Source organism: Epinephelus moara, chromosome 1 (genome assembly GCF_006386435.1).
Source record: "Epinephelus moara isolate mb chromosome 1, YSFRI_EMoa_1.0, whole genome shotgun sequence".
Taxonomy (NCBI): domain Eukaryota; kingdom Metazoa; phylum Chordata; class Actinopteri; order Perciformes; family Serranidae; genus Epinephelus; species Epinephelus moara.
Window position 1 is genome coordinate 39,434,564 of NC_065506.1, and position 20,087 is coordinate 39,454,650.

Consider the following 20,087-nt stretch of genomic DNA (forward strand, 5'->3'; position numbering starts at 1 on the left):
GTGTATAATCCACTGTGTTCCTTGGATCGTGTTCCATCGTGCGTTCACATTTTAGTGATGCAGGAAGTGCTTCCTCGTCAACAAACACACTTCAAGCTTTTGTTTATCCTGTGAGCCTGCTTATGGTTGTGTAGTGATAGCCTCATGATGTGAGACACCAGTGTTGTTGTTTTCTCTGCTCTGTGTGTGTGTGTGTGTGTGTGTGTGTGTGTGTATGTGTCTCTCTTTATAAATGAGGATAATTGTTCAGCATCTGGTAATTTACACTGCAGTCAGAGGGTATTAGGAAGATGATATGTTTTCCTTTGTGTCTGGCTCCTTTCCAGCAAACTGGATTTGAAATGAAACGGTGGTTTTGAGGTTAAAGTGTCGACTTCCAGCTTTAATATTTGAGGTCGTTGACATCCATATCGGGTGAAGTGTTCTACATTAATCCCCCAATTTTATATACCCTAAACATACAGACAAGGCAACTGATGTTTTTTTAGGACCAGCCAGTGGAATGATCTCGACTGACCACATCAGTCACCTGACCTCGATCCATCTGAGTCTCACTCGCTGAAAACGAGACTGAAGGGAAAAATCCCCCGAAATAAGCAAGAAGTGAAGATATTGAGTGTCTGCTAATATGTCTGAGTTGTAGCTTCAGCCAGGCATCGACTTTTTCAAACCTCATATATGATGAATTGATTTTGTTTTAGGTTTGTGTCAGATGATCTGAAATGAAAGATTATAGTCAGCACTTTACCCTCATAAATCATTGTTTCATTTCAAATCCAAGGTGCTGAAGTACAGAGTCAACACAACACTGAAGGTGTCACTTGCCAGAGGCTGCTGAGTGTACTCTGTGTGCACACATGCCCACACAGATGTAAACATACCTAGAAACGCTGTGACATTAATTTAAAGGTCCAGTGTGTAGGAATCAGGGGCATGTAGTGGTAGGAGTGGAATATAATATAATAAGTATGTCTTTTTTTTAAAAGTGTATAATCCCCCGAAAATAAGAATTGTTGTGTTTTCGTTACCTCAGAATGAACCATTTATATTTACATAGGGAGCAGGTCCTCGTCTACAGAGATTGCCATGTTGCACTGCCATGTTTCTACAGGAGCCCAGAGTGGACAAACCAATAACTGGCTCTAGATGGGGTCATTCATATTGGGCATATCTACAGTAGTCTCTCCCTATCTAGAAAAACGTGAAACTGCTTCAAAGGTAAGGTAAGGTAAAAGTTTAATGTCCCCAAGGGGCAATTAGAGATACAGACAGTAATCATGAGTACAACAAAACAGTACAATACAAACACACAGAATCCAGTATCACACACTGTCACGGGTAAATCATGGACAAGTAGTGGTCACTGCTGGTAAGATAAGTGAGACTAGATGGGACGAAGGATCTGTAACGCTTGGTGCTGCAGTTAGGGAGGCAAAACCTCCGCCCTGATGGAAGCATCTGAAACTCAACATGGAGGGGATGTTGAACCAGTGTTCTTACAGCTCAACTTGATCACTTTTTCCAACTTGTTCTTGTTTGTCAGACTCAGGTTACCAAACTGAGAATGTTCAGAGAAAAACCGGACTCAATAAAAGCAGAACAGAACATTTTCATGATCGTCCTATCATCAAAACTCCTCAGCTTCATAAAAAAAGAATAGGAGTTGGTTTGCCTTCTTAAAGATGCTGTCAGTGTTCACATCAAAATTCAACTTGTCATCTAAGACAGTGGCCAAATACTTGTACTGCTGCACTGCTGCCACCGGCTCCCCCTTGATCACACAAGGAGCAGGAAGGCAGGGCCTCCTCCGAAAATCAATAAACATCTCATTGTTCTTAGACACATTGATGTGGAGGAGCAACAGGTCACACCAGTTAACAAATTCATTCAGTACTGGGCCATGATCATATTCTTATAATCCAGCGTTTTCTGGTTTAAATCATTGGATGCTTTTGTTTTGAAAAGGAGGAGACCTTTGAGGATAATTCAGCTCCTCATAAAATCCTCTTGAACGTCTGGATCTTATGTTATCAGAGGAAAGGGTTAGCAAACACTAGCGGGTGCTGGGTTAGCAGCCCATCTCCAACATGCCGTACAGCATTGGCAAAAACTGATTTGTAACTTCAGACTACTTTATTCAGCATTTTTACTGGTTTTAATCACCAGGTCTGTTTGTTTTGAAGGGGAAGAGACCTCTGCGGAGGATTCGGCTGGTTGCAATATGCAATCCTCACCACTAGATGCCACTCAATCCCCCTAAATCTTACTTACTGGACCTTTAAAGCTAAAGCTCCTCCAGAGGTTTGTGCAAATGCACAGTCAGTTCTTAATAAACACAAAGATCAGAGTGTTTAAATGGGTGTGAGTAGAGACATGTACGTGGACCAAATAGCAGCAAATGCTTCATATCACTCCAATAACAGAAGTCAGTGAACTTTGGGAATTTGAAATGTAAACAAATATTGAAAAGCCGGGTTAGTGGTTAGTCCACATGCCATGACAGACAAATACGCCGGCAGCCGCTTTGCATTTCAGAACAATTTCTGCAGTAATAATACACCGGTTGCACACTTCACTCTCCGTGCTCCTTTTCCGTATCTCGGCTTTGCCCTCCAGTCAATTTCCCTGACCTGCAAACAAATGGAAATGTCATACAGACTGACATTCTTTCCGTATGGTTTCGTTTCGCCCACTTGCCAGGCAAATGGAAAGCAGATCCCGCTGAGTCTGACCGCAGATTGTTCCTCCAAAAAAGAAAGAAAAACCACCAAATGAAATCACGAACATTTCTGTGGCCAGGCTGTGGAATGTGACGGCAAACGTGTTTCAAAAACTTCATCTGGTGTGTTAGTTGAGAGAATCTAGACCTTTTTAGGGATTGGGTTAGTTCAGTTGATGCACTGTGTCTGAACTAAAACATTTTGATTCCCTGAGCACAGACGGGCTTCCTGTGTGCATTTGAGAGGCTAGAAGGTGGCTTTGTCCCCGTCAAAACAAAGTCTACCTCCACCTGCCAGTTTTTAGTTAATAAAAATGATAAAAATGCAAACCAATCATTTTTGTTCATCAAAGATTGGCAGGAAGGTCGTCTGTGAAAATGAAATGTATGACGCTATGTTCTGCTCCCACTACCCTGACATTAGAGAGCTGTGTGTAGATCTGCATGTGTAGTCCCCCTTGTATTGTGCTTTTATTTGTCAGCTTTGTGAGTGTAGTAGAAGTGTTTTATTTATGTGGTTCCTTGTCACGCCAAAAGTCTTTTTTTGTTACGTTGTTGTTATTTTGTTTTTTCTTCTTTTTTTGTTTCCTTCCTTTCTTTCGTTTCACTGTCATTTCCATTTCAACTCCTCTCCTCTCCTCTCCTCTCCTCGACCTGTTCCTTTTCGGATGCCTCTCTTCCCCTCCCACGCTGCCACTGTCTCCCACCCCTCCCCGTCTTCGCTGCACCCACCCCTCCCTACTCCCTCCTCCTCCTCCTCCCTCCTCCTCCTCCTACTCCCAACCCGAAGATGTAGCCCTGCCCTCTTTCCCTCCCCCCTCACTGACTCCTAACACTACTGACCATGTAACGCCAGGCTCCGGAGGTGTAGCCAGTCCAGCAGGGCCCACCCCCTCCGCCCCAAGAGATGTCGTGGCTTCGTTGGTTTCCACCCGCTTCATCAAGCTGACCTGGCGCCCGCCAGCCGAACCCCATGGAGACGAGTTAACCTACTCTGTTTTCTACAGCCAGGAGGGCACTAGCAGGTAGTACACAGACTAAACTGTACCACTGCCAGGAGGGTACTAATACACACATTACTGCTGGAGTCAGCAGGGTACTAATACACATACATTCCTGCGCAGTAGTCTCAGACCACTCTGAAAATATCCAATTAAGGCAGTTAAGGCACTTAGCATAGCAGTAAGTGTTAATTAATTAAAAACAAACATCCTTCCTCAAAGGATTACCTTTTAACATCCAAGTATAAACAAAACAATTCAGTTCCAACACTTTTTTTTTTTTAAGTGGCTCTGTGATGATTTTTCCCTCAGCTTCATGTGTAGAGGATTTACTGTGTACGGCTGAGGAGGAAATTTAAGAAGCTGAGAGGATTTTCCACACTTTCCTTCAGCGTTTTGGCTACTTTTTATGTTTTCCCTGTAAAATAGCTGTAAGTCATTTTCAGAAGTGGCCTTATGCATAAAAAGTGTTTTACCCTGTGCTGGAGCTCGAGATGCAAGTGCATACATTACTGTGTGTGCAAATGCATGGAGACAAAGAAGGCTGGTTTTACATGTGCTGGTTTAGCTGGAACTGAATATACTGGTTCTACTTTAGATAGATAGGTGCTAATGTGCTCATCATTGGTCCATTAATTGATTAACTGACAAGTTGATGGACTGAAAATGTCTCATTTGAGTCATTCATCAAACATTAACTGTTTCCAGCTTTCCAAATGTGAGAATTTGCTGCTTCTCCAGTGGAGTCACCTGGAGAAAATGTTCATTGTACATTTCTGCAAACCACAAATACATTACATTTGCATGTTTCATACGTATCATATCAATGTTTCTTAAGTGATATAATACATATGATGACTTTTGCATCACAGGAGAGGGACGAGAAGAATAAAACTTGTAGATAAGACTCCTGCACACTGTCTAACTTGGAAAAATAATGATTTAATGCCGCAACGGTTCGGTGACTAGACCTTCATCAGGTCCTGTTTGCCTGATGAAGGTCTAGTCACTGAAATATTGCAGCATTAAATCATTATTTTTCCAATTCAGTGTGCAGGAGTCTTTTCTACAAGTTTCACAAACACATTGTAATATTTCCCCAGCGGTGTTTGTGGCACTACACCTGGGTGTTTTAAGCGGCACATTGCAGCGTTTCCCAGCGGTGTTTGTGGCACTACACCTGGGTGCTTTTTACTGACATGTACCTGCTTTTCAAGCAGCTTTCATGCATCCTAACATGGGTGTTTTAAGCCATAACATGATCTTTTCCTAAATATTACCAACTGGTTTTTGTGCCTACACCTGACCCCACCTTCACCAGCGTTCTTGAGAAATGTTAAGTCTCAACGTATCTGTGTAGGTAACGTGTAATGTATCTGTGGTTTTCAAAATTGTACAATTGGGTTGTGTTTTTCTCAGGTTTATATCAGTGTTGATTGTATGTCTTTGAGTTTTGGTCCAATGCTATGACATATTCAGCAAGATGTCACCCCAAAGCTCAGGAAGATTTTATAGACTAAATAATTTATCTGGTAATTGGAAAATAAATTGGAGGATGAGTCAATAATGAAATAAGCCCCTTCAATAAGGCAGGAAATATACACATTTATGTCCATTAACAAGATGTTACAATACTGCACATAATGCCACCAGGCAATACGAATACAGTCAATAATCCATCAGTTTATGTAGTACACTAAACTTTCCAGTTATGTTCTCACACTAAAAATGTATCTTGTTTTTTGTAAATAGAAGACATTTTTGAGTTGACATTGAGTTTTTAAAATGTTCTGCTGTGTGTGTGTGTGTGTGTGTGTGTGTGCGTGCGTGTGTTTGCGCCCACATCAGGGAGCGAGTGGTGAATACCAGCCGTCCCGGTGAGATGCAGGTCACCATCCAGAACCTCATGCCAGACACCAAATATCGCTTCAGGGTTGTGGCCCACAACAGCAACGGGCAGGGAGAGAGCTCCGCAGCGCTCAAAGTGGCCACCCAGGCTGAAGGTAAAGAGACACACACACACACACACACACACAAACACAAAAAAGAGACACACACACACACACACACACACAAACACAAACACACACAAACGTTCATTTATATGTGCTCAGTAAACAGGACACATAAACATAAAGGCAAACTCCAGCCAGTTTGTTGGAAACATGTTCACGCTGGCACACAGAAGCAAACAGGATGCACTCAAAAGGAGCGCACAAATGTGCAAATAAACGTTCACACAAACAAATATTCACTCACATTCAGCATACGCTCACTTCAAACAGACACCACACACACAAACACACTCACACACACAGAGGAGGCTGTTTGGTGCTGTGCGTTATGGCAGACCACCCAACAGCAGACCAGAGAAACGCAGCGTTTTCTTCTTATAAGCCTCTTCTTGTTTATGCCCCAACATTTACTATAATCCCTCTGTGTGTGTTGCTTTAAACCGTGCCTACCTGTGTAAGGAACATCTGAAATTAGTATTCCAGGTTTTTTCTAAAACATTTCCCTCACACAGTCTGCTCAGAGATTCTGCTTTTGAGCTGAGGACACACAGGAAATATTGAGGGGAGCGAGAGGACAAAGTGGTTCCCTTCTTCTTCTCTTCTCTTTGTGTTTTGGTGTGTAAGCCTCCCCATGGCTGCTGCTCCAAATCACTCAGTTTCACCCACAATTGAAAGTGCTGCGACGGGGATTTCCCTGCACACTGTCAGGGTGGATGTCCCTCACCTCCCGGCTCAGCTACAGCTCAGTCACTGTCACTTTGTAGGTCAGCCGCCGTTTCTCTACTGGTGTCCTTGGTTGGAGGGCGAACGTATCCACACACAGACACACAAATACACACACTACACCTTAATGCCTGCCAGCAGGCGGCTAGCCACCCGTGGGGATAGCAGTGAGGGCGGCCTGTACCTGTGCAGTATATCTCTGTCGTGCATGTGCACTTTTAGTGTAACAACATGCTACGAATTGGAGCTTAAATTTTTGACCTGCGTCTGAGTGCCAGGCATGTGCACACAAGGCTGCACTGTGTCACCTCTCAGCAGAGACTGGTTTGATACACCTGTACACACACATACACACACTCTCAAACCCACGTCTCTGATATCTGTGCACTAGGAGTTGGTGACATGGCCTTCAAAAAATATCAGATTTTCAGCGTGTTTTAGTGATAATTTTATTCTGGATAATAGGACAAAATACTGAAAACATGTTTTTATTCATTTCAAGCACAAACAGTGGCAACAAAATAAGTAAATTAATTAAAATTTATGACATAAGCCTTCTTCTTACCCTCCCTTTTCATTTGGAAAAATCCAAAAGAGACTGAGTTGTTTTGTTTTTCCACCTGGACCTGTATGTTCTGCCATTTTTCCTTCACTCTTCCCGCTGTGTCACTCAGCGCTGACCATCAGACCTCCCAACCCACACATGCACACACATACCTGCTTTGATTCTGACAGGCTGTTATGTTACGAAGACTTTCATATATTTACACATATTAAGTCTTTGTCAAGCTTCGCGTAGGCTTACATTACGACAGGTTTATGACAAAATTACATGGCAGCGCCGATTCTTGCGTGCATACCGCGAGATAGGAGAAGGAGAGATGCTGTGCGGCTGCCAGAGGAGCCACTGACTGAGTTTACTTTGAAAAGGGTCGGAAAAGTCCGGGGTGTTTCATAAAACATTTAGGGCTGTAGTCCCAGACGCCAAGGCCTCACGACAGCACTGATTCCACACTACTGATGTCACTCCCCTTTTTGGAATTAAATCGGGATTTATACTTCTGCGTCGAATTGACGCCGTAGCCTGACAATGCACCTCCCCAGAAATGTAACTACAAGTCAACGTGGACCTTTTGTCTATTTTTATAAGATGAAACCATTTCCCTCAGTGGAAACGAAACTTTTATTTACTTTAATTTCACATATAAGAAACAATAAATTGTGGAGACAATAAAGCCTCCTCAAATATAGCATTTTAAGTCTTGTGTGTGATTTATCCTGGCTTCATATGAGCAGAGGAAACTGTCGCTTGTTGCTAGGCTAATTTATACAATGTAAAATGCCATAGGCTTGTGCTAAAAACATTAGCATGTTGTATTTGTGGGGAATATGTGTCCAGATAAAGACAACTGCTTTGTCTGTGAATGCTGTGAGTTATAGTGAAGCTAATTTGTGTACTTGTGTTTAACGTGTGTTTTGGAGGTGTTTTTAATTAACCTAATAGCACTTCACAGAAACCCCGCTGCCAACTAGTGTTTTGGAGGTGTAACTGCAGAGTGACACAGACAAACCACCACACAAGTATAAATGCTCACAACGGCATAACAAACCACCACACAAGTATAAATGCTCACAACGGCATAGGCCACATGCGTAGGTGGTAGCCTAGGTTCTTGCTGTGTGTAACATTATGACATCTTTGTGTCAATTGTCATAAGAATTTGCTTGTAATGACCTTTAAAGCAAATAGAGACCGGAGCCGAAATATCAAAGTTTAACAGAATTTATTATCTTGTACAAGAGGAGCGTTTCACAGTGCAACACACAAGATGAGGTTACAGAGGAAAGGCTCCCTGAGGAGCATCTACTGCAAGCTTTTATACAGTACAATTGGGGGTTGGAGTTCGGGTGTTTCAGTTCCCCTAATCTATCAAGTACAGACTTCATAGATAACAATGGTTTTCAGTTGGTGTGACGTCTTCTCACACTGTCCTCCAGATGACACTGTCCCCGACCTGTGTCTGACTCTCTGTTTCTCTCATTTCCTCGTACAGATATAATGATGGACTTCCCTTATCTTTAACTGCCTGCTGATGTTGCAGTTGCTATAGAATAAAACAGGAACGATCCTCCAGACTTGCACAACACAATGGCATGCTTAAACAATGTGATCATAATTTTTACAACATCAATAAGCAGGAATATTGCCATTTCTTACCGCACATTATTGTTACCGCACACCCCTACCGTGCAGTCTTACAAATGGTTGCCTCTCTCTTCTGTCAAAAACATCTGCAGCCAAAGCTTACGAGATTCATACAGTAGAGACACAGATCTACGTCTGACAGCACTTTAACGTCACAGTCACTTTGTCAGTTTAAGTCCAGTATACAGCCACAGTACAGACACAACAAGAAATGTCACTGCCCATATACTTACTGACATATTCTATGTACGGGGCAGTCACAACTTATTAGGGCAGTGATACATATTATGTTATGTTAGCTCTGTCTTCCAGCACACTGGATGTGAAATGAAAAATTTACTTAGAGGTTAAAGTGCTGACTGTCAGCTTTAATTTAAGTGTGTTCACATTTGCATCAGATGAACAGTGTAGAAATACCAGCCCTGTTTATCTATAGTCCCCTATTCTCAGGGACTGTAAATTAATCAGACAAGTTCACATAAACTTGCATACGTTAATGTTTATGTTCTCATTTGTTTTTATAAGATGTCAGATTTTAAAGTTTAAAAATATTAATCATCATAACAGAATTAACACAGCTGAGTTTAAAGGTAGACTTCTTGTATTTGTGTAAACATTTAGATATAGTACCACATGGCTGAACATTTAAGACATTTCTGCCCTTCTCTTTGTGTCTTAAAAAACACTAGAGCTGATCCACAGACACACATCTCTGTCTAATCCTGCCTCCCTGTCTTGAATATTCCGGCGCAAATGAGATAAACTGTCTGCCACACTGAATATAGGCTTGAGGCAGATGTTAGTGGAATGCAAGATGCACATGGATGTTTTTGTTGAGGCACACATTCGGTTTGTTTCTCGTGGGAATAACAAGAAAATCAAACATGGCTGGCAGCCCAGTCCAGAGGGGACAGATTGGTCTCCTCAGAGCTGCAGCGGACTGAGCCGTCTCGTGGTCTCAGCTCTCGCTAACACGAAGGAAATGTGGCTTTGAAGTAGCCAAGAAATGTGTTTTTGGCAGCGATCACTGGACATTGCTAAATTGAGTTCCTGTCCTCAAGATGTAACAGAATGCAACAGAAAATGGAGAGAGCTCAAGATAAAACAAAGGAAAATTGTCAGGTTTGATGGTTTTCTAATTTTGTCTTTCTTCCAGTGCAAGTACCCGGCCCTGCTCCCAACCTGCAGGCGGTGTCCAACACGCCAACCTCTGTGTCCCTCAGCTGGGACAAACCGCTCACTGGCAACGGAGAGATGCTCACCTACAAGTTGTACTACACAGACAAAAGCTTTGGCACCGAACAGGTAGGACGTGGTGTTTGCTCACTCAGCTGTTAATTATGTTAGGAGAGAGCTTTTCAGGTATCTGAAATGCAGACAGATTTGGTGACTGAATAAATTAAAAGATCTTTTTTGATTGAACATCACCTTTCATAATGAAGTTATAGAGTGCTTCACACAAAACAATAGATTTAGAAACAAAATAATAAAAAGCTTGATGTGAAGACATTAAGATGGATTGAAAAAAAAAAGAAATGATACAGAACTTAATAATGCAAGTGAAATCTGGATATGATTTCAGATGAAAGGTTCTGTATCCAACATTCAGAGCATTAATATAGTAGTAAACTACTCTTTGCTATGGAAAGAGATTCAGAGATTCAGACGCTTTGCACACATGCTATAACATAACATATAGTAACATGTCAGCACATAAATAGATGAGTAGTAAATAAAAATCAGCAATAAAAAATATGCCACAGAGTTCAGTGAAACAAAGGAATCTATAGATAATAAAAATGTTAATAGAGTGATTATCAATAAAAACAAAAAATTACAGAGAATTTAAAAGACAAATTGGAGAGGGAATAAAATATTTTGAATACAGGTTAGTTTTACAAGCAGATAAAGAGTAACAACGCCCTGATGGCAACAGAGAAAATTCGCCTTGTCCAGAAGAAGCTGCAATAGTTGTAGATAGTAGATATAGCGTAGCCATGGCATCCTGAGCAGAAAATGAAGTCCTGCTACCATGGCGTGTGCTGAAGTCCGAGTTGCTCTGTGATGTGTTGTGGTACAGGGTCCGGCCACGTGTGCTTGTTTGTGCATGTGTGTATTCCAGCTCATTGCTGCTGCTTTGCACTGCACTCATACGGCAGTTGCCGCTGACATCTGGACGACGTCAATGCAAAAGCGTACTGCTGACCCTTCCAGTTCCACCCAGTTAACACCATTAGCTCTGTCAGCACTGTTGCAGTTGTTTTGCGCTGTTTATGGAGTTAGCACCATTAGCTATTAGCCAGAGGCTCAGCAACCTATATGTTGAAAACCTTGTGCAGAGAACTTGTACACTCTGAATTACTCATAGAGCTCCTTTAACATACAGTGCCATATTTTTAAAGAGATGACACTGAACTATGATTCTGACTCAGCCGTCAAACATATGTAATATTTCCAGCATCAGGGCTTGAACACACATTATGTTTGTTTGTGCAAAAACGAGAGCGACTGCACCCTGAGACAGACAAAGATCAACTATTACTAAACAGCAGCACACACTGCATGTCACGGGACAAGGACCAACAAATCGCAGCCAGCAGACATTTTTACTTTCTTCTCTAAATATCATTCTATGCACAGGGGCTACCTAGAGCTTCATATCTGTCCCTCAAACAACACTTTAGGCCAAATACACACTCCCAAAGCAACGCCAGGAAGACGATCCACTCCAAACCTGTCATTTGCTTTGCAACATGAGGCACAACCTGCCTCTGCACCCTTGAAAGTTACCACAGAGAAGGCACAGAGCAGCACCCAGAGCCTGACCTCAAGCAGGACGCGACATGTGTCCAGGCCCTCACAATGTTTCCTTGCCTGTTTTGCCGTCATTTTATTGATGGCACATTGTTAAGAGTTGGATAGAAACATGCAGCTCATGTCGTCATGTCACTGCTCACACTTACAAGACATTGTAAGAGGAGAAGTACTGTATGTAGCTGACGCTTAGTGCTGCAGGGTTCATTAGATAAAAAGAATATGACTGCACAGCCTAATGTAAATTGTGATGAGCTAAGGAGTTCCTAATCATTTGCCGAAAGACTCTTTGTACTGCTTTTTGGCCACAGTCTTTATTATGCACCTCACAGTGAAACACGTATTGTGCAAAAAGAAAGCAGATATGATTCACCCAGTGGTTTTCTGCAGGTCTAACTCCGTCACCAGAGTCGAATTTAGCTGGTTAGATATTGAGTCAGCCCCAGCAGTAGCAGTGTGCAAGCCAGTGAGGCATTAAAAAGCCTTTAATATGATAATGGATGAAACGTCAGCCAGCGTACTGAGTAATGATGCCTCAGCTCCCTGGAGAAGAGAGCCAGAGATGAGGTGAAAAAGGCAAGAGATGAAGAGAGGGCTGGAAGGAAAGGAAGAGGTGAAGGAAAGGGACGGAGCAGAGATGAAGTTAGAAAGACGCAGTGCTCAAAGGACATGAAATATTAAAGGACGTGGGGAAGTCAGGGACAACCTATGATGCATCTTCGGGGTGATGCGGTCACAGGCGATCATCTGCCCCGAGTTCAGAGGTTGCGCTCGGGCCACTCTGGAAGCAAGATGAGATTTCCACAAAAGTCTCCACTTTTTACTCAAAATGTCACAAGCAGAGCGCTGAATGCAAATCGACTTGAAGTAATTGGGCATGTGCCAGAGTGCCCAATTTGTACAGCAAAAAGTCGTGATCACAGACGGCATAATTTGTTTCTCAGTGGAAGATGACATTTTTACACAGAATTACAAACAGAAATGTTAGTGTGATGAAATGATGAAAGCAGGCATCACATTTTGTAGCTCTGCCATATTTGAGAGATTGCTCGGGTTGTAAATCTATTTGAACTGTCTCGTTTACAGCATGTTTGTGCCAGTTTCAAACTCGGATGCTAAAATTACAAAACTGCATTTATCAACATGCTGTCAGCAGTGAAATGTTGAAATGAATTTGTGTTTTACCCTTTTTGCAGGTAACCTTTGCAAGAATAAAACATTTTCTTTTTTCATATTAACTTTACATGATTTGTTCTGTTTCCATCTCGTCTTTACACATCGAATTTCCAGTGAGCACATTTAACTATGAAGACTTATTTTGTTATATCTGAAAATATTTTTAATATCTGAGTTGAAGACCTTGATATTTGTATTTGTAGTCACACAACTCCTCTCCTCTCTTTCAGGATGTGGACATAGACAGTCAGTCATACACCATGACTGGTCTGAAGAAGAACACAGAGTACAGTTTCCGTGTGGTGGCCAACAACAAGCACGGTCCAGGTGTCTCCACTGACGACGTCGTAGTTCGCACTCTGTCTGACGGTCAGTTGGTTGATGAAGGGAAAATCTACGAAGACTGCTTTAATTTTATGGCATTCCCTGATTCATTTTTATACCACTGTGTAAAGTATTATAGATGTATGTAAAATGGAGTCATCAACAGCATATTTTAATTATAAATCTGGCAACTAACATTTTCACAGCAAGTTTTAACTTGCAGTTGATTAGGACTGTGATTAATGATTATTTTAGCAATTAGCGATTAACCTGCCGGTAGTGCTAACTTAGTTAACAGTGGTTAACGGGTTTTGCGGCTCAAAATGAAGCCACTGGCTTGTGTCGCAGTTTGGGTCGGCGTTGCTGTGGAATTACAGTTATGGCATACATGGTTACCGCCCACCTGTTTCCCTCCAGGTGTCCACAGTGAGATTTTTTTAAACCTAGCATTTTTAACTATGTTAGCACCACTAACCTTGCTGACACTGCTAACGGTGCTAACTCAGCTAACAGTAGTTACAATACTAATTTCTAGCTAAATGCTAAAAGTTTAATTTAGCTGCTTACTTACTGTGGCGACGGGGGGGAGACCTGAGGGTGGGTTCAGTGTTTCCACAGCAGCGCTGTTGGGTGGCGACGGCGTTAAAAGTGGTAATCGCCGAATCAGCAGCGACATTAGCTAACGTTAGCTTCCACCCGACCTGGGTGGTGTGCAATGCAGTAAACTGAAAGGTAGCAAGATTAACCTATAGACCAATTTGTAGCCGTTCAAAAGTATTTTCACCGATTAATGGTGAACCTTAAATACAACATGAAGTGAACCTATGCCACGAATCTTTGCATGTACATTAATTAAAACTCAATGCAGTGTCACAAAATATAGTATTGCGATACTCAAATGTATGTATTATCTTACACCCCCTAGTTAACATTAATTAAGTCCTCCTCGGCTGAGCTCTAACGTTAGCTAGCTCAGTGGTGCTAAGTGAGTTAGCAGTAGATGCTTATTCCTTCTGTGGTGTGATACGGTTCCTACCAGTCCCCCTGGGAAGTGCACCAGGCTTTGAAGCCAATTTTCAAAGTGGCCAAATATTGGAGTTACAACTTCCTGGTCTCTGACATGATGCCATGCCCTAAAAGACTTTTTCCCATTGACTTATGTGGTGAAAGAGACGTCTGTCAGTCAATGGAGACATTTTTTTAACGTCACAGCCACCGCAAAATTAGTCCCTTTATTATCAGAATTTAATCAATTTGGTCTGATAACATCTGGAAAGTCGAGAAGAGCTGCACGATTTTGTTATTTTATCCCCATTCAAGTTAACAGAGCACTAAACTGGAAGTAGCCGGCTTGGTCAGTGGAAGTCTCTAGTGCGCCTGCTCTGTGGGCACAATGATGCAGAAGTAGTGCCGATAATCTGGGTAAAAATATACACTGCAGCAACATCATATTGGATCATGTGCCACTGAGCAACTTCCATAGGAATGAACAGGGCCCTGTTGCCTTGCCATGGCTTCTGCCTCCAACCTATACGATTGTGGCACCTCATCCCTGATCTGCAAAGCACTCACAATTACACATGATCCAGGGCATCGTCCCCACCAGTACTTAACCTACTCCCTTCTGGACGCAGGTATAGACTAGATTTTAGCACAAGCTTTGTTCCAAAAGCCACACAAGGTTTGTGTATGTTTCGTCTTGATTTTACAGGAGAACCAGACTGTGGTATGTAGAATGCCAGTTCATCCCTCCGTCTCTTTTGTATAATATTTGTATAATAATTCTGTATGTCTTTCCTGTTTGTACAGCTACTGTGGAAAAGATTTTTCTCCTTAAGACACATAATAATCTATCTATCTATGCTTGAAAATCACTTATATAGTTGCCAGCTACATTTCTGTCAGTCAACTAATCAATTTATAAGCTGATTAAACGTAATGCTTGTGTTCTGTTTTGTTCTTCACTAAAGGAATTCTTTTCTTTTGCTTCACAGTACCAAGTGCTCCTCCTCAAAACCTCACCCTGGAGGTCCAGAACTCAAAGGTAAGAATTAGTCTCCTCGACTGAACAGGAAACCGCAGTTTGAAGGACGTCTAACTGCTCTCGATTTTTCTGTTGTCTTGCTGAGGACTTAAAAGCTTTCACAGTTGTTGCTCACACTCCCTCAGATGCAACACCCAAATGAGAAATGCACCTAAACTGCCTGCAGCTTGACTGTTTGGGTCCATAGTGTACATATCCGCTTCACCAAATCCACAAACATTCACTCACTTACACACACAAACAGTTGAACAAATACAGTATGTAGCCTGCGGGCCTGAACACCGTTGTTTCTCTGTGTGATTAGCTGCGTCAGAGGCCTGTAGCCCCAGCTGGTTAAGAGGGTGTGTGAACCCTCATCGATCCTCTCGTCGGCAGGAGACTTGCCTGTCAGAAGGTTTTATCTTCTGTATCACTCTCCATCTGTACAGTATCTGGCAAAGAAGCCTGCGGCTCAAATCTAAATGGATATGGAACAATATTAGTCTGGGAGATGTAGGCACGGTAAAAATAATTCTTAGGGAGTTAATGGGATACTTTGGATATTTTGAAGTAGGGTTGTATGAGGTACTTATCCATAGGCAGTGTATAAGATACTCTAGATATCGGTCAGTTCACCCTCAGTTTGAGGAACATGGAAGCTCAGCGATGTACTGCTATAGAGTGGTCAGCAGAAAAACGTATTTTAACAACCTAAAGAAAGTCCCACCCAAAACATTAACTACTGGTTTAGGTGTACACTATATTTAAGATCTTGTCACTGCTTAACCATCAAGTCCGACAGCAATATCTGACAGAGAAATGAAGCCATTATGTTGTTTTCTTCAAAGCCAGACTCCATTGAGAAAAACATTAATTTAGTATTGATGAACACAGGAGCTGCTGGTCTACTGCTGCCTCAATCAGTTATTTTGTTTGTGTTGTTGTGTGACTTTGTCTGTGGCTTTAACAAGCATAGAGCATAGAAGGGGGTGGGCTGTCTGACACGAAGGTAACCCATCCACAGCAGTACTTTGCTTAGCTTCCGTTTCGGTACTCCTGCTGCTTCTCCAAACTGGGGTCGTGCCGACGGACTTCTACTGTTGGTAATACACTGACTATGGATAAGTACCTCATATAACCATCCTTCCATCCATTTTAATCTGCTTATCCGAGACTGTTTCGTGGGGGCAGCAGGCCAAGCAAAGCACTCCAGACATCCCTCTCCCCAGCAACGCTTTCCCGCTCCTCCTGGGGGACCCCAAGGCATTCCCAGGCTAGATGAGATATAAAATCCACCCAGCATGTTCTGGGTCTGCCCCGGGGCCTCCTACTGAAACACCTCCAACAGGAGGAGCCTAGGAGGCATCAAATCAGATGCCCAAACCACCTCAACTGACCCCTTTAGACACGGGGGGCAGCAGCTCTACTCCAAGATCGCTCCGGATGTCCGAGCTCCTTACCCTATCTCTAAGGCTGAGCCCAGCCACCCCACGGAGGAAACTCATTTTGGTTGCTTCTATCTGCTATCTCATTCTTTCGGTCACTGTATTTTTCTATTTCTATAGTTGTATTTTAATACTTTAGTGCTTTCTAGATTGTACAGCACTTTGGCAAACCTTGGTTGTTTTAAATGTGCTATATAAATAAATTTGACCTTGACCTTGACTACCCAGAGTTCATGACCATAGGTGACGGCTGGGACGTAGACGGACCAGTAAATTCCGGCTCAGCTCCCTCTTCACCACGTCAGACCAGCGTAGCACCTACATCACTGCAGAAGCGCTCCATTCTCGCCTCACTCATGAACAAGACCCCAAGATACTCCCTCGGTTGCGGCAGTAACTCACTCCCAACCCAGAGGGGGCAATCCACTGGTATCCAGCAGGACCATGGCCTCAGATTTACATGCAACCCCAACTCAAAAAATCCCAACTGTCCCTTTAAGACACTAATCGAAATATATGATTTTCAGCCATATTAGCTCAGTTAACATAGATAGATGTCTTGGTGTATTTTCACCTATAGTTTGCCAGATCAATGCTTATCAGGATGCTATGAACGAAGCTACCCTGGTAACAGCCATTTCAGCCTGTTGGTTAACATGTTTTTTTAGGAGACAGGATGAATAGAATAAATTCACAACAGATTTAAGTGTTTGAAAGTGAGATTTCTTTTATCTAGATTGAATTTCTCCGAGATAACTGGATCAGATTCCTCACAGCTCAAGCTGACAACGCCAGGTGTCTCACACTCTTTTTAAGTATCGTTGTTAAATCAGATTTATTACAGTTAAACATACTGTAGTTCTTGCGTGACACTCCTGATTAGATAAGCCTGCTGAGGTGGCTGCAGGCTTCACAACAGGCTCCCTGATTAAAACAGGAAACCGGCCTGAGCTGCCTGTCTCTTTAGCCATTTGATCTTCAAACAGAGAGCTGTAGGCCTGTTTATTGTATATTTCCACCCAAGTGACGGATTAAATTTGATAAAAGATGTTTCTCACTCATGACATGTGAGACAGCAAGTGCAAACAGAGCGAGCAGCAAAGAGAAGAAGATACAGAAAACCTCAGGGTGCATGCATTGACTACAAAAGCAGCAGCCGGCGCTTTTAGCCCTTTGCTGGTCGATGCAGAACCGGAGTGAGAGAGAACTGTCAAAGCAAACTAGGAAGAAAAAAAAACTGGTAGACAATCCTATCACACACTCCCAGCTTGAGTGAGAACTGGCCACCCATGCTGAGGGATACTCAGCTGAGATTTGTGGAGAGAAAACACTCATGCTAATGTTAAGAGTAAAATGGAGAGGAGACGCTCTGCGGAGGGGACGGGAACTGTAGCTGAATTGTTTTTTGAATGGATAGTGTACGTCCAGCTGTCCCTCTCCAATTAGGCCCGAACAAACCCATTTCAAACTGTGAAACAAACATCTGGCATCCTTTATTCCTAAGCATTATTGAAATTAGTCATCTGAATTTTTATTCTTTGTCGTCATTGTGTTTAATTCTGAATGCAAACAGTCATTAAGTCAATAATTCTGGTACAAGTATATAGATACAAAGCATTTATGCAATTAGCTGTTAGAAACGCCCAGCCAAATGGAACTGAGGGAGAAGAAAAAACTAATCAACATGCATTTCAGATTCAGTCTGCTCTTTGGGTTTTGTCAAGCAGAACCGCACATCTTTAACCTGCAAGAAAAACTGAAAATCGTGTTTTTGTGATTTTTATTTTGCACCTTTTTTTTCTTTCTTTTCCTGTGATTTTCCAAAAGTCAATTAAACAGGTTTTTATGATTAGGGAAAAGAAGGCAGGAAAGCAGCACGCATAACGAGTTGGGACCGATAGTGTAATAAGAAAAATGGAATAATTGAACACACTTAACACAAATTTAATTTGTGCAATTCCCCTGACTTTGCTGGGGAGGAACGTGCATGTGTGTGTGTGTGTGTGTGTGCGCGCGCGCCCTCTACATGTATTCAGGCTTTTGTGCATCAGTTTGACAGTGGGGAAGCGTTAATTAACTCTTCTCCCACGCTGGGCTACCCCCCACCTATCTCTTTAAACACACACAAAAACTCAGATGCATGAATCCCACAACAGTGCAGCGAGGCCCCGCCAGCAAAAGTCCTGCATTCATCTCCCTGCCTCAGAGTCTCTGCAGGGTTAACCTGACCACATGCACACGTGCACACCCCAGTCATCAGGACACCTCCTTCTATTATTCATGTGTTTATTTCTTCCTAATGCGTCAATCTGCACTGCGTCACCCGTGCTCAGAGGGGTGTTTGTTTTTGCGGGGCCCTCCCATTTGCACCACTGTCAGGAGGAGAGGGGAGGGGCAGGTGAGACAGTGTTTCTGGCCAACAGAACAGTAAACCTGCAGAGTTACGTTAACACAAACACCTTTGCCAAATTGTGTGGGAAGGTGTGATGGTACCTGCCAAGCCGTGAGGTCACCTCTACAGCTGCAGGCCCAAAAGCAGATGGTCCCACATGTGCTAAACGTGGGTTTTTGTTTCATCCTCGCTTATTTTTCCTCCCTCAGAGCATCATGCTTCGGTGGCAGCCCCCGCCCCTTGGCGGCCAGAATGGGGAGATCACCGGCTACAAGATCAGATACCGGAAAGGATCCCGGAGGAGTGAAGCAGCCGAGACCACCGGAGGCACCCAGCTTTACAAGCTCATCGATGGTAATGGGCTCTGAAGTTTTTGTCTGCTGGTGCAGTTTCTCAGAAAGACTGCCCAGTGATCTGCTGCAAGTGGGTGTGAATGTGGTGCATTTATTACTGTCTGTGTAGGTGGAGAGGAGCTAAAGACCCAGTTTAGACCAAGCACTGCACATCCAGTTACACCTAATGGGTTTGGACACTGTTCACATTTAAACCAATATTGATTTGGTACCTGCAATTCAGTACCAGTACCCAACACTACCTTTTTTTCTCTGTAATAAGAAAAATTAAAATGTGAACAAGCTGCAGGGTTGATGTACTAGATTAAAAAGCAATTTTGCTCCTCTGCTCTTTTTTAATCGCATATAGAGCTTATCTGTCTCTGTCTGACTGCTTATGCATGCATATGTGTGCTTTGTTCTGAGGCAACAAGTTACATGTAACTGCTACGTAATTAAATTACAAAAAAAATGTATTTGTAATCAGTTACAGATATTTAGAAAACATGTTAGTAAATTAGTTACTAATCAAATTGTTAGTGATTACAAAGAGGTTACATCTGAATATTCATCTTGGTAAAAAGCTTATAATGTAATCCAGCGGCCCATCCGTGGGCCCCTCGTAAGGTGTTTTTCGATTATTAAGATATGTAAAACAACAGTTGTATTTGTTGTTGTGTAAGGGGTTTACTTATACGAAATATCATTTGAAAGCTATACTCCTCGCAATTCCATTACTGCCGACCATTTCAAGATACAACTGCCACAGCAGGCTTAGTAAATGCCTATATCAGACAAGAAACAAACAATTCTAACTGACCTATAAAGCATAGTTTAAATCCACAGATCAATATTATCCAGACAGAAACTCTGCCTACACAGTGCCCAGTTCATTTCTCACACACTGCCAGTAGTCC

General features: G+C 42.5%; 1 protein-coding gene across 13 annotated transcripts in view; it reads left to right on the forward strand.

Moving 5' to 3' along the window:
* Nucleotides 1-20,087, forward strand: part of neo1a (neogenin 1a) — a 254,047-nt gene that overhangs the window by 201,480 nt on the left and 32,480 nt on the right. For 12 of the 13 annotated variants that reach the window (XM_050068070.1, XM_050068757.1, XM_050068925.1 and 9 more), the window contains exons 8-13: nucleotides 3,510-3,744; nucleotides 5,569-5,723; nucleotides 9,821-9,969; nucleotides 12,885-13,023; nucleotides 14,973-15,022; nucleotides 19,048-19,192. In XM_050068070.1, the coding sequence (XP_049924027.1) occupies nucleotides 3,510-3,744; nucleotides 5,569-5,723; nucleotides 9,821-9,969; nucleotides 12,885-13,023; nucleotides 14,973-15,022; nucleotides 19,048-19,192 (873 nt within the window). The remainder of the gene's footprint in view (nucleotides 1-3,509; nucleotides 3,745-5,568; nucleotides 5,724-9,820; nucleotides 9,970-12,884; nucleotides 13,024-14,972; nucleotides 15,023-19,047; nucleotides 19,193-20,087) is intronic. The other variant, XM_050068593.1, reaches the window with a different exon arrangement.